The sequence below is a fragment of the Podarcis pityusensis genome (genome assembly GCF_964106645.2).
Source record: "Podarcis pityusensis genome assembly, chromosome: 11".
Lineage (NCBI taxonomy): Eukaryota > Metazoa > Chordata > Lepidosauria > Squamata > Lacertidae > Podarcis > Podarcis pityusensis.
This window is the reverse complement of record NC_138036.1, coordinates 49,243,524-49,257,908: the sequence shown is the minus strand read 5'-3', so window position 1 is coordinate 49,257,908 and position 14,385 is coordinate 49,243,524. Positions and strand designations below refer to the sequence as shown.

The window sequence follows — 14,385 nt, the reverse complement described above, 5'->3', positions numbered from 1 at the left end:
ACTAACGCTGGATCAAACAACATGCAATCAATGCTTCAGATGTTTACATGAAAAGACACAAAAAATTAAAGGCTCCAAAATGAGTAAAAACAGCATCTGAATTTGCTTTTGCAAGCTTGGTATGGTGATAATGTTCACCCACAGCCCTTCAACTCTTTGTATGCATGAGAATTCCAGTGGATATGCTGTGCTCCTCCTGTATATGTAATTCCTTCATTCATTTAAGCAAAGGAGACAGATCTGTGCACACATCCCTTTGTATGCACAGAGCTGCCAGTGGAAGACACACTGCAGTGAAATTATAGCTGTATTTTCCTCTCATGTGAAAATAATTAAACCAACAAGTTCTAAGGTAGATTTTAAAAGCTTCATAATTACACCGGGATGGCTTCCAATAGGGCTAATTTGAATATGCACATTCTCCCACAGAGTTAATTGGATTAAAGGTATCCATTTATAGTGTGTCTGGTATTTATACAGTGGTACCTCGGGTTACGAACTTAATTCATTCCGGAGGTCCATTCTTAACCTGAAACCGTTCTTAACCTGAGGCATGCTTTCTCTAATGGGGCCTCCTGCTGCAACAGCGTTGCTGGCGCGCGATTTCCATTCTCACCCTGGGGCAAAGTTCTCAACCCAAGGTACTACTTCCGGGTTAGTGGAATTTGTAATCCAAAGTGTTTGTAATCCAAGGTACCACTGTTATGGTTTTTATTTCCCATTCCAGGCATGGATATATTTAAAAGTAGAGTGTGTGTGTGTGTGTGTGTGTGTGTGTGTGTGTCTCAGTGATGCATTTTTTTCTATATAGCTGCTTTGGGATATAGAGAACACAGATCTGTTTTCATACATGCAGTATGCACTTTAAATAAACATAAACATGGACATAAACTACTAGCAAAATAGCTCTTAAATGTTACCTCTCCCAGTGGCTACAGACATTTGGATCCTCAAGATTTAGGGATAAAGTTGCAGTCACCCAGTGGTACAAAAGTATGAGAGGGAAGTGAACAAACCAGTCCAAATAAAGAACCATCTTTTTCACAGAATAGCCCTGTGTGAAAAGAGAAAACAATTGCTAATATTACTGTTAGGTACTTGTTACAACCAAGTCCAACCTTGCATTGATGGAGGATGAAGCAACCTGTTTCAGATGGGACTGTAGGAGTGGATATAAGAAAATAAGAATTGGTGTCTGAATGGTGAAAAGCACAATAAACTTGGCACAGGTGTATCATTGTATAAGTGGGGAAGAACTCATACTTTCAGTGACATGAAGGAGTTGAGAATTGCATTTTAATATCTTCTTCAGCAAGGTAGGGGTTTGTTCTAGGATGCAACAGACTAGTTCACATAGGTCACTTTTGTTTATTTAATATGCAGTGCAGTCATAAGCATGCCTACTCAAAAGTAGGTTCCACTGAGTTAAGTGGCGCTTACTTCCAGCTAGTGAGTATAATTACTATTAATAATTAATTTAATTTAATTTGTATACTGCCCTATACCCACTGGTCTCAGGGCAGTTCACAACATAAAATCACACTATAAAAACACAGAATAGATAACAAAAACAAAACCAACCCAATTACCCCCCCTTCCACAACACATTTTAAAAGGGTATTGGATGTCAATCAGCCAAAGGCCCGGTTAAAGAGGAATGTTTTCGCCTGGTACCTAAAGGTATATAATGAAGATGCCAGCAGATTCTCCCTGGGGAGAGCATTCCACAAATGGAGAATCACTGCAGAAAAGATACATTGCCACCCTCTGGGCTTATCATGGAGGAGGCACACAAAGAAGGGCCTCAGAAGATGTTCTCAGGGTCCAGGTAGGTTCATATGGAGAAAGGCGGTCCTTGCGGTATTGTGGTCCTGAGCTGTGTAAGTACATACCCTCCAACATTTACCTGAAGAAAATAGGTACGTCCTATTCCATAATAATTATTTTACTATTTCTATCCGGCCCATCTGACTAGGTTGCCCCAGCCACTCTGGGAGGCTTCCAATATATAGAAAAACATAATAAAACATTAAACATTAAAAAACTTCCCTATACAGGACTGCCTTTAGATGGCTCAAGGGTCGGATAACTCCATATCCTGCAACATTTCTCTGATGAAAATAGGGACATCCTACGATACCCTCAACATTTCTCCAATGAAATTAGGGACATCCTAAGGAAAAGCGGGACATTCTGGGGTCAAATCAGAAACCGGGATAGCTTCTCTAAATTCAGGGACATCCCTGGAAAATAGGGGCGCTTGGAAGGTCTGTAAGTATAGGACTGCAGCCTCAATCAACTTTCCACTGACTATTTATAAATGGGCTTCCTTCACTGCTCTAATTCTGCTTCTAGGGACATAATCAACAGAACTCATAGATGATTAGCACAGCCCTTGGCAGAGCAGAGGGAGAGGGACTAAAAGAATGACAGTGAATGCCCTTTAAGATGCATTTGTTTCCAACAGGCCCGAGGGAGCCGGCGTACAGCTTCCGGGTCATGTGGCCAGCATGAATAAGCCGCTTCTGGCGCACCAGAGCTGCGCACGGAAACGCCGTTTACCTTCCCGCCAGAGTGGTACCTATTTATCTACTTGCACTTTGACGTGCTTTCGAACTGCTAGGTTGGCAGGAGCTGGGACCAAGCAACGGGAGCTCACGTTGTCGCGGGGATTCGAACCGCCTACCTTCTGATCAGCAAGTCCTAGGTTCTGTGGTTTAACCCACAGCGCCACCCGCATCCCTCCAACAAGCCATAGATCACTGGTAATATTTGCTTGTGCATGGGATGTGACTCTGCTCTTACATGTTTATGTTTATTGCACAAGACACCAGTGTAGCCACAGCAAGCAAGACTGCTGCCTAGGAACATAGAAAGCCACCTTAAAACAAGCTACACCACTGGTCCAACTAGCTCAGTATTGTCAACACTGACTAACAGCAGCTCTCTGGGTTTTTAGACAGACAACATTCCTATCTAGAGATTCCAGGTATTGAAACGGGGATCTTCTGCATTTAAAGCAAACATTCCGCCACTGAGCTGCAAATATCCTGTGAGCAGCAATATCCATTCTAGATTTGCTTCCAGTATCAGAGCACAGTTGAGGAAAAACCAGCATAAGACTGGGCTGAGCTAAATTGCATTCATGGGTTTCTGCACTTCTCAGCTACACAAGCCCTTTGTTCTATGCATGTCAAGATTTGAAAGCTCCTTAAGTAGCATTAATACTGTGGTAGTCAATGAGCTATATTAACCAGGAATGAAAAGTTGTGCACTTGCAGTTTAATTTCCAATGAAGCAGTGATTTCCCTTATTAAAGCAGATTATGCAGGTAAATTGTATTTCCTTTTCTTAAAATGTCAATAAATTTCCTACTGAATGCCTCTAACAAAAAAGATTAATGTAAAAAAGAAGACTCAACTATTTGCATGAACCCCCTAGTGTACAACTTGATTGCATCCTAGTTCTTTTGCTTAATTATTAAGAAAAATCAAAACAGAAAATCAGTACAACTGATTAGCATTGCTAAAGTGTTTATATTAGCAAAAAAAATGTAGAAGATTTAACTCTATCTACAGTATGCAGAAATACATTTCTAAATGATACATTAATATAAAGGTCTCAGGGATTCCTCATAACTGGATGAACAACTCTGACAACACAAACTATAAAGGGGTTGAAAGTTTCATATCTCAGTTATGTTGTTTATAAAGAACATTTTTAAAGATACCCAGTGACCACTTTTCAAGACCCCCAGATGGAAGATTACATAAGTGAGTGTCACAGTAGAAATGACATGTCAAGGTAAATGCTGATACTTATTGGGAGCTTTGTCTGAGCTCCTGCCAACCTAGCAATTAGAAAGCATACCAGCACAAATAGATAAATAGGTATTACTGCAGTGGGAAGGAAAATGGCGTTTCTGTGCGCTCTACCTTCTATCAGTGTTCAATTGCGCCAGAAGTGGTTTAGTCATGCAGGCCACATGACCTGGAAAAGTCTGCGGACAAATGCCAGCTCCCTCAGCCTAAAAGCCGAGATGAGAGCTGCATCCCATAGTTGAATTTGACTGGACTTAATCATCCAGGGGTCCTTCACCTTTACCTTATAAAAGGTATTGGGTAGAATCCAATGTTAGTCCTACTCAGAGTAGACCTATTGAAATTAATAGACATGTCACCTGGGTCCATTAATTTCAATGAGTCTACTATGAGTAAAACTTGGTTAGAGACAAACTACTGACTATCCCACTATAACTGGTGGAAAGATAGCATTGTTTGAGATTATGAGAAATAGTTGCAGTAGTAAAAAAAGGAAAAAAATTCTTTAAAAAATCTGGCAGTGGTAGATAGTTGCATGAAAGAGGACAGAATCTGAAATGAGATGGCACACTCCTACAGGACATTCAACAAAAAGGTAATGGTTAGGGGATGGTTTTCATTCAAGGATACTAGCTTGGCACACTATCGCTAATCCCTTTCACTGAGGGATTTCTTAGTTTTCTTGGATTTGAATGAAACCTAGTGCAGATCTAACATGTCCAGTCCCATAAGCAGGATTGAGATATTGTGAGTGAACTGTGGGCTTTCACACTCTTTGCCTCCCTCTTAAATGTGAGTTTGCATTTTTTGAAATTCATTTTTTTGAAAAGCATTGCATTTGCACCACTGTTAATATTAACCATGGTTAGCTTCAAGCAAAAGTACAATCAAGAATGTGAAGTGGATTTGTAAACACTAGTTAAAGTCTACCATTGTCCTAACTGTCGACAGGAACCCATGGGATTTGGCAGACACCCGAGGGTGTCTTAGTCTGGCATGTGGCAGCTATCTGGATCCACCCAGTTATCAGAAAAGCAAAGAAATTACTGGTTTAGATTTTCCATTAGTATCCCTGGAAAATAAACCATACAGTTAAAGAAACACCACATATTTCCATTGGGAAAGGAAATTATAGGACAGTAAAAACTTCCTTGGGCTGACCACTCCAGATCTCTTTCAAAATAAGAATCCCCCCCCCCAAAAAAAATTAATTAGCAATGACAATTTATTCTCATACCAGTCTACCTTTGTGATCACATATATACCTTTTTAGCGCAATTTTAATATTTTCTTTGCTAATCATATATTGAAATGGTGCTCTGTTCTCAAAAGCACTTTGGAGAAGCTGAAATCCCAGTAGTGTGCTAAAGGACTTTATAAATGGGAGTGTGTTTCCATGATCCGCAGAGCCCAGCTATCATCTAAACAGCTGCACATCATATGACAGCTGCAAGAATAGCAGGTTTAAAGTTTTCATCCACTTAGAATGGTGATTATTCTACTCACAGAGCAGCCCACAAAATGAACGGCACTAAACTGGTTTGGAAAACAACAGCAATGGGTTTGGGGTGGGCTATTACAGACCCACTAGAACAGAGGTAGTCAACCTGGCACCCTCCAGATGTTGTTGTACTACAACATCCATCATCCCTGGCTTTTGGCCAGGCTGGCTAAGGCTGAAGCAGGTTGTAGCCCCACAATATATGCAAGGCACCTCACAGCTAGAACTGTATGAAATGGCATAAGCTGTTCTTCATACAGCTTTCTTTTTGTGCAATAAGGGTAGTGGAATAGTAAACAACTTTTACATCAGAATATTTGGCTGCTTGCTATGCAGTAACCAGAGGTACTAAATACAAAAAAAGAAAGCAAGAATACGTAAACTAGCCCTGCTCACTTTGTGCCACACACAAGCTGGCGTCATGTTCCCTGTTTAATAATAATAATAATAATAATAATAGCCCATCCATATGACTGGGTTGCCATAGCCACTCTGGGTGACTTAATGACAAAATATAAAAACACAGTGAGACATCAAAAAACTTCCTGATACAAGGCCTCCTTCCGATGTCTTCTAAAATTTGTGTAGTTATTTATCTCCTTGACATCGGAAAGGAGGGTGTTCCACAGGGAGGGTGCCACTACCGAAAAGACCCTCTGCCTGGTTCCCTGTAACTTCACTTCTCACAGTGAGGGAACTGCCAGAAGGCCTACAGAGCTGGACCTAAGTGTCTGGGCTGAACGATGGAGGTGGAGGCATTCCTTCAGGTACAGTACTGAAGCTGTTTAGGGCTTCAAAAGTCAGCAGCAATACTTTGAATTGTGCTCGGAAACGTACTGGGAGCCAGTGTAGAATGCTCAGCATCATTCCCAAAGAAGGGTGGCCATGCAAGTTCAAAGCAAGACTACGCAAACACAGATATATGCACACACAGGGCTACCTCCACAGGGATGAAGATCCCGGTCAGTGTTCTCACCCTCATGGTGGGGAATCTCGAGCCCATAAGCCAAAAATGGCCTTCCAGGGTTCTCCCTCTGGCCCTCCAGTTTATGCCAAAGCCTTCATGAGTCCTTTTGCCTGCCTGGAATGAGTCCTTGAACTGTGATAATCACTCCAACTTGCTTGCCTAGATGGGAGGGATGCATGTCAAAGCATGTCTATAAACCCCTCTGGCTTTTGTATAGCTGCAATACTGTACAAATGCAGGAGTCACATCCATTTCTTTTCCCACCTTTCCTTCTGCCTCACCCACATTCCCCACTGTAAAGTGGCCCTTGCAATGTTGCCCTCCAGAGAATGTTGCCTTTGAGGCTGAAAAATGTTGCCCACACTTGCTGTAGTAGAGAACTCTGTGTGCATACACCAGTACTTGCACAGGTATCCTTCCAACTAAGGTAAAAAATGCAAAGACAGGGAACATGCCTAGGACACACAGGTAAAGGTAAAGGACCCCTGGACGGTTAGGTCCAGTCAAAGGTACTATGGGGTTGTGACACTCATCCCACTTTCAGGCCAAGGGAGCCGGTGTTTGTCCACAGACAGCTTTCTGGGTCATGTGGCCAGCATGACTAAACCGCTTCTGGCACAATGGGACACCATGACAGAAACCAGAGAACACAGAAATGCCATTTATCTTCCCGCCACAGCGGTACCTATTTATCTACTTGCACTGGCATGCTTTTGAACTGCTAGGTTGGCAGGAGCTGGAACAGGGCAATGAGAGCTCACCCTGTTGCGGGGATTCGAACCACCAACCTTCTGATTGGCAAGCCCAAGAGGCTAAGTGGTTTAGACCACAGCACCACCAGCATCCCTAGAACATGCATCAGCATCCAGAGGCACAACCAGCACCCCACATTATTGTACATCTACACCCCATCAAACAGCATTTTCAACCCCATGGCAGGAGCTCTAAGCATGTGCAAATGTACTACAGACTGGTTCAGAACGTGCAGCAGCAGGCAGTGAGGTCACTAAATGCTTAGCGTCTATAGGACAGGACCAGTCCAACGATTATTGCTAACTCTTTCATACATTCTGGTCCCACAGGTATTGAAACCTCAGTATGGCTTTTGCTGTACACAATCTCTGCTCATAATGTATTCTTAGACAATAAACAACGAACACAAGGCAGCAATGTGGGACTTTGGACATAAAAACAAAAATGTTATCTTTTGTTGACAGACAGAAACATTAATTAAAGCAACCAATGCTGACCTTATCAAAACTTGTATCTGACCCAATCTTGTCAGCAGTGATTAGTCTCATGTTAACTTGTGGCTATGAATAAACTTGATTGCTTTTATCGATTCTGCTTGCAGTGTTAATAGATAACAGGCATTAAATGCAGTAGGAGCAGTGCACTAGGAAATCATTTTCACACATGTATATATTTTCGCATTCTGTCACATACCTTATAATCTGGCTCATGGCACATAAAGTAGAATATAAATTTGCAAGGCAAATCGTTAACTCATTTGGTATGGAGGACTGCCATAACCAGCATTAGGTCTTTACTGACGATCTCAATTAAAGGAAAATATACCTTACGCATTTGATACAGTTAATATAATGAAGAGTATTTTAAGGGCATAGAATGAAGGCTAAGGCATCAAATGTCAAAACTGTATTTTGAAAAATGCAAGCTAACTTATCTATGAATATATAGAAAAGAGAGCTCAAAAAATAGTTTTAAAATAACAGTATACTTGAAGAGCCGTAGAATAATATTCTTTATAAATGCAATAGCATCTTGTTTTTTAAAAAATGCTGGCCAGAAATAATAGAAGACTGTGGTGCACATAAACAAAAACAGGTACTATATCAGAAAAGAAACAAAGACTAGTCCTTCTGTTTCTAGGCATTCCAAAAGAAGTTATGTTAAAAGTATTAGCAACTTTAGGAAATTTAGGATATACATAACATTAGAGACCTGAAATAAACATTTTATGAAAGAGCTAAAAGTTAATTACTGCTTGCAGAAACAAAACAAACCTATCAATATAAAAGTTTGAGCTTTTCAGAATATTTATTTGGATTATGTTTTACATCAGTTTCACATTAAAATTGGTTTGATGAATTCACCTAGGATAGAGCTTTCCAAACTTTTCATGTTGGTGACACACTTTTTAGACATGCGTCATTTCACGACACAGTAATTCAGTTTTACTAGCAAACTGGGGGTTAAACTAACCTTTTTCTAGCTCTGGGAGGAGCGTGGGGAGCATTCGCACAACACACTGACTAATGTGTCACGACACAGTGTTTGAAAAGCTTTGACCTAGGGATTTCCCCAAACAGTTCTTTTAACAGAACAGAGTTCATCCTCCTCAGAGATAGCATACCTTGTGCTTTTATAAAAAAAATTCAAAATAGACTCCACATATTCTCAAAGGGTATAGCCAGGCCATTTTTTCCTTGCATGATCTACTACAGAAAGCCATGGAAGAAAGTGGCCCACCAGACACCACATTTCATGATCCAGAGCCTACAAATGCAATAAAAGTATGCAGAATGGGGATATGTCATCACTGCAGCATGTTCTGCCCTGCTGTACATACCTTTCCTCATTCCACAATGAGGAACCGGTGAATGAATGAAATTACTTTTAAAACAGCATCTGATATTTGGCATTTAAAATAGAAAATAATGCTATATACACTAATTTAATAGTGATAAACAAACCTATACATTATGCACAGAAAACACTTTGATAATTTCATACCAATTTGATATCAAAGTTCTCAATTGTTATTCATATCGATCTAACTTTTCTTAATGCTACTTTAAAAAAAGAAAAAAGATGCCCCATGTCATTAAACTCTCACATTCATTTCCTTTAATGTGAACAGAATCTGCTTTAGAGACAGCCTGCTTCATCATTAAAAGGATCCAACAAAGGCATTGCCTTAGAAACCCTAACAATCAAAGACTTTTTGTTGTAATTAATATTTTTTCCAAGATAAATCATCCTATTAAAATATGTAAATTGGCTCTGGTTTCAGGTTATCTGAAACCTTCTGAAAGTGAATTTGGAAGCTAATTCCTTGCTGTGAGCAGTAATTTGAAGGGAAATGAATGATGAGTGTATTTTTATTAACATAAGCAAAAAAAAGATTTCAGTCCTTTAACCATGTTCCTTATAGAGTACTTATTGAATTATTTAAATCTGACTGCACCCCCTTTTGAAACTGGATAGTACTGATAAAGGGTGCTTATCTGTCATTACAAAAATGGATTGTCATTGGTACCATTGTCTAAGGAAGCACCTAGGAGTTATACTGCATTCAATAATCCAAGTTTTACAGCTATTTCAATTCCATTTCTCCTAAAATAAAATCTGCGGCTATGGACTTAATGAGGCACTTTGTTAAAGTTATTCTCTATAGTAAAAATTAAGAGAAAAAGGGGGGGGGGGAGAGAAAGTTCTACAGCTTAATTGCAACATGTGTTATGAAGCACTTTACAGTGATTGACTGGAGAGAGAGGGTGTGAATTGTGTGTGTGTGTGTGTGTGTGTGTGTGTGTGTGAAACTCTGTGCCAAAAAAAGGCTTACATGCTACATGAGCAGACTTTACATCCCAACTGGTATTAATGGTTTCTTTTACATTATATACTGTTAGTCATTGAAAGCTACCCAGATATTATGCATGGATTCTGTCATGAAAGACTTAAAAGACACTGATTGCTGGGTAGCTTTTTGTTGCCGATTACCCTAATTTACTACCTTCAGAAACCATCATTAATGGTCCCTATTACATCAAAGTACATTAAAGTTAAAATATATATAGGGTAGGAGCCAGATACATCTGTGGGATTTGAGAATATAATCACCCGGCAATGTTGCATTGATTTCAACTGGAGCACAAGTACACTTAATACAGTGGTACCTTGGTTCTCAAACGCCTTGGTTCTCAAACGCCCAAAACCCGGAAGTGTTTTTCAGAAGCCAAACATCCGATGCAGCTGCCGGCTATTGTTTCCGGGGCACCAGCAGCAATCAGAAGCTGCACCTTGGTTTTTGAACATTTCGGAAGTCAAACGGACTTCCAGAATGGATTAAGTTTGGCACTTTTGTTTTTGCTATTTATTTTGCGTTTTGGTTTTTGAGGCTTATTCGGTTAATTTGTTTTTGTGACTGGGTGGAACCCAGTTCAGCTACTGATTGATTGATTGATTGATTGTGTGACTGTGGAAATGGATAAAAGCCCCCCATCCAAACAATGACTATCAACAGTGCAGGTAAGAAAAAATAATAATTTTAATTTTGATCATCTACAATACTGTCATTTATTTTATAGCACAGTACATTGATTATTGCTTTCATTTTATGGATCAATGGTCTCATTATTCAGTAAAGTTCATGTTAAATTGCTGTTTTAGGGGTTATTTTCAAAAGTCTGGAACAGATTAATCCATTTTGCATTACTTTCTATGGGAAAGCGTGCCTTGGTTTTGGAACACTTTGGTTTTGGAACAGACTTCTGGAAAGGATTAAGTTTGAGAACCAAGGTACCACTGTATTTTGGACTGCATTCATAATATTCAGCCGCTGCTACAGAACAAGACAAATAAACCCAGACAAAAATATTGCTGGGGGTGGGGGGATAAATTTCTTCTCTCTTAATGCCCTTTTCCTATATAACTTTTTGACCACATTGAGCATGATTCTTTAAAGCCTTGTATTCAAACCTTGTATTCTGCCTAACTGACAGAATACAGTTAGGAAACAGTTGTTATTTACAATATCTGTCTGGTGAAAAAAAAAGATTAAGAGATCAAGTTTCCCTTGACTTCCAAACTAGTCGAGCCACAGCTGGTGCATCAGATTTTGAGCAACTGTTTCACATACACACAACAAGACTTCTGTCTTTCCGTGGGGTTTGCTCAGGTCATCTGCATGTGGTGTGGATTAAAGTAGCAATAAAGCTCTATTATAAAAGTAGGCTAAACAGTGAATTTATACACCAAACTCCTGTGACACTGGTAAATTCTGTCATCTGACACTCTCTTCAGAGGGGTTTCCGTATCTTGCACACAGAGAAAGGTCTCTTTTAAGTACAATTGAAAACAGTCCAAAATCTGTGATTAATCCTGTGGACTGTCAGGCTGAATATAAATAATGCAGAGGAAAGTTCAAGATAAATGTAATGTTATGTGGGAGAAAAAATGTTTTGAGAAGTACTACCTTCCAAATGTACCTTTCAATGGGCACAGTATCTTCAATTTACACACAGGCCTCTGTCATCCAATGAATTGTCCCTTAAAACTACTAAAGCTTAAACAAGTAAATTACCAATTGTGGCTAGCAAGATTACTTTTTTTGCATTTGTCAAAGCTTTGCTAGTGTGTACTGAGCCTTGGAAGCTTTTTTATTTCAGCATTGTGAGAATGAGATGTGTATGACAGGAGAGATGTGCAAATTTATGACACACAGCTGTGAAAATGTGCTTTGAGTTTAAAGGAAAATTCAAATGCTGAGGTTCATATTTTTTAAAAAATATCTTTGTTAAATAGTGAAGCACGCCTCCATACTATGAACTTAGTGAACACACATTTCTTCCATTTGGTACACCTTTCAAATTAGCCCACAAAGGTATTGCTAGCCTGCTGGGAACTGACAGAGAAACAAAGAGCTCCATCCTTCTTGAGACAACCTGATGCATTTTTATGCTGAAAATGGGGAAGGTGTGTGTCCCTTCTCCAGTGGCAAGCTTGGTTTCTATGCTAGCTGCATAGTAGAATGGAGTACTCTGTCCCTCCTCCACCAGCTTACTCATTCGTCACCTATGGCTACTATGTTTGATTACAACATTGGAGTAGCAGACATTCGTCATAAGAGATTGGCATATCATTCATGATGTGCTTCAACACGGTTATTTTTTCTCATGGTTTTCTGCGTACGTATGTACTGCAGTAACAGTTCAATGAGTGGAGTTCATATCCTACCTTAGTCTAATCTAGAATACCAAAACATCTGAGAGAAGGAGCCAATTAAGGCAGCGATTCTAAGCAATTTGTCCTTTAGACATCCTCCTGCGAAAAGGAAGAAGTTGGCAGCTGCCCAGATGAGCCATGGAGAGGCACCCCCCTCCCTTTAGACCTTCTCTCACGAGTGAGGTGGGGGCAGTCCAGGCGACCTATGGAGGAACCCCCTATAGACTTCCTCCCATGAAGAGGAAAGAGATGGCAGCAGGTTGCCCAGGCAACCATGGAGTCCTACTTGGGAGTGAAGGATCAATTGGTGGCATCCGTAAAGTGGACAGTGGTGGCAGCAGAACAATTGCCGAGGACTATTGTGACTGTTCCTCTGCAGATTGCCTGGGCTTCCTGCCACCAAGACTGCCCTCCAATACTACTGCGAAGGCCTGGAAGCTCACTGAAGGTTGTCATCAGGCTGTAGTTTTCTGTGACCAAGCAAACTGCAGCATGGCGACAGTCACATTTTGAGTGTGTAAATGTGTGTAAATGTTAAGGAATCTTTCATAGACTGTAGTACTACTTATCTGAAAGTTAGTTCCATTGAACCGAATGCATCTTAATTCTGAGACAACACGCAAAGGATAGGCACTATTAATATGTTATGTTGTATTTTCATTATTCTGCTTTGGACAGGAATCCCTAACATACTTCCTAGGAAGTAAATGCAGTGGGAAAGTGGGAATACTCCAGTCTCGCTCTATGGGAAGAAAAACAGTGCCAACTGCTTTGTTTTATCTGTATGCACCAACAATCTCTGCAACTATACACCATAAATATAAATATGGCTGGATTTTATGCTCCTATAATAGCAATTAGATGTCTAAATGGCATGGGTTTATCTATTGCTGCCCATGCAGAATGTAATTCCACCCATGCAGTATGACTTCATCTTTCTGTTCTCCCCACTGCACCCCCTGTGGGCCTTCAAAATTTGCTCCAGAGGGCTGGGGGACCCTCTGGAACAGATTTTACAGCCACACAAAGGCTGCAGGAGGGAGAAGATGAAAGCCTGTCTCCTGAGCAGAAATCTGCTTGCACAACACTGGATTCCACCTCTATAAAAATAGAGCAATGGTGAAACTAGAAAACAACTATATTGAGTAATTTTCAAAAATAATTGCTCAGCTCTCCCATACTATCTTACAAACATTAAATAGCCAGTTTTAGGTAACTGTCATTTTTAAAAAAGTGATTATTTTAATGAAGGTGACTTATCTGCAGAAACAAAATTCAATAATTAAAATCCACTAAAGTCATTAATGATGTTCTGCAGCCCAAGAACACCCTTTAACAATAGTTCATGAAAAGCTCCAAGGCATCACTTTCAAAGTACTTCTCTAATAGAACACAATGCCTTTTACTCACCCCACCCGCCATGTCTGCATGACTCAGAAACAAGGGTGTTTTTTAAAAAAAATAAAAATGGTTAAATAAAGCTCCTTCTCTTCAAAGTTGCCTCTTACAGAATAGAAACAGGCTGTCTATCTCAGCCTTACACTTGTGAAGCCTTTATTCGTCTAACGACTCTAACCCATTCAGCTGTGTTGTCACAGTGATCATTTTTCCTAGGAGGCTGGATCTAGTCAATGGAAAGAATGTCTGAAGCAGATAGCCTAGACAGGCTCTGTTTCTGGGTTCAGGGCTTGTGGTGTGTTAACATTCTCCTCAATTTTTTCCTTAACCACTGACAATGATCAAAAGTTTATTGAACATGTTTTACCATGATTACTTCCCTAGTTAGAAATCATCGATGGCAATTCTCAGGAATCATTAGAGACTTGCACTGACTTGATTCAAGTGTGTTAGTAGCTCCAAATTGTTAGGCTTTTTGGAAAATTTGCATATTTCAACATGCATTACTTTAATCATATTTTACAGTCATTATAAGTAAAAGTGAGGTTAGCCAAAATTGTGAATCTAGGAGAGTGTGATAATTTATGTGTTATCTGTAGAATATAGGAAGTAGTGATTATAACAGTAAGAACTCAGATTCCTGTTCTTAATAATGCTCATGGTATAAAAAGTGGAATCTTTAAATGAAACTACTCTTAGTTTAAAATCACCAAATAATTGAGTAGTTT

At 39.8% G+C, this 14,385-nt stretch overlaps 1 protein-coding gene across 2 annotated transcripts in view; it reads right to left on the bottom strand.

Annotated features, from left to right (window-relative positions):
* The window catches only part of MEGF10 (multiple EGF like domains 10), a 124,412-nt gene that overhangs the window by 89,858 nt on the left and 20,169 nt on the right, over positions 1-14,385 (bottom strand). Inside the window, exons 1-2 of one of the 2 annotated variants that reach the window (XM_080972356.1) lie at positions 7,736-7,774; positions 921-1,054 (exon numbers count right to left, since the gene is read on the bottom strand). In XM_080972356.1, the coding sequence (XP_080828482.1) occupies positions 921-1,054; positions 7,736-7,759 (158 nt within the window). In that variant the 5' untranslated portion in view covers positions 7,760-7,774. Of the gene's footprint in view, positions 1-920; positions 1,055-7,735; positions 7,775-14,385 lie in introns of those variants that run through there. The other variant, XM_080972357.1, reaches the window with a different exon arrangement.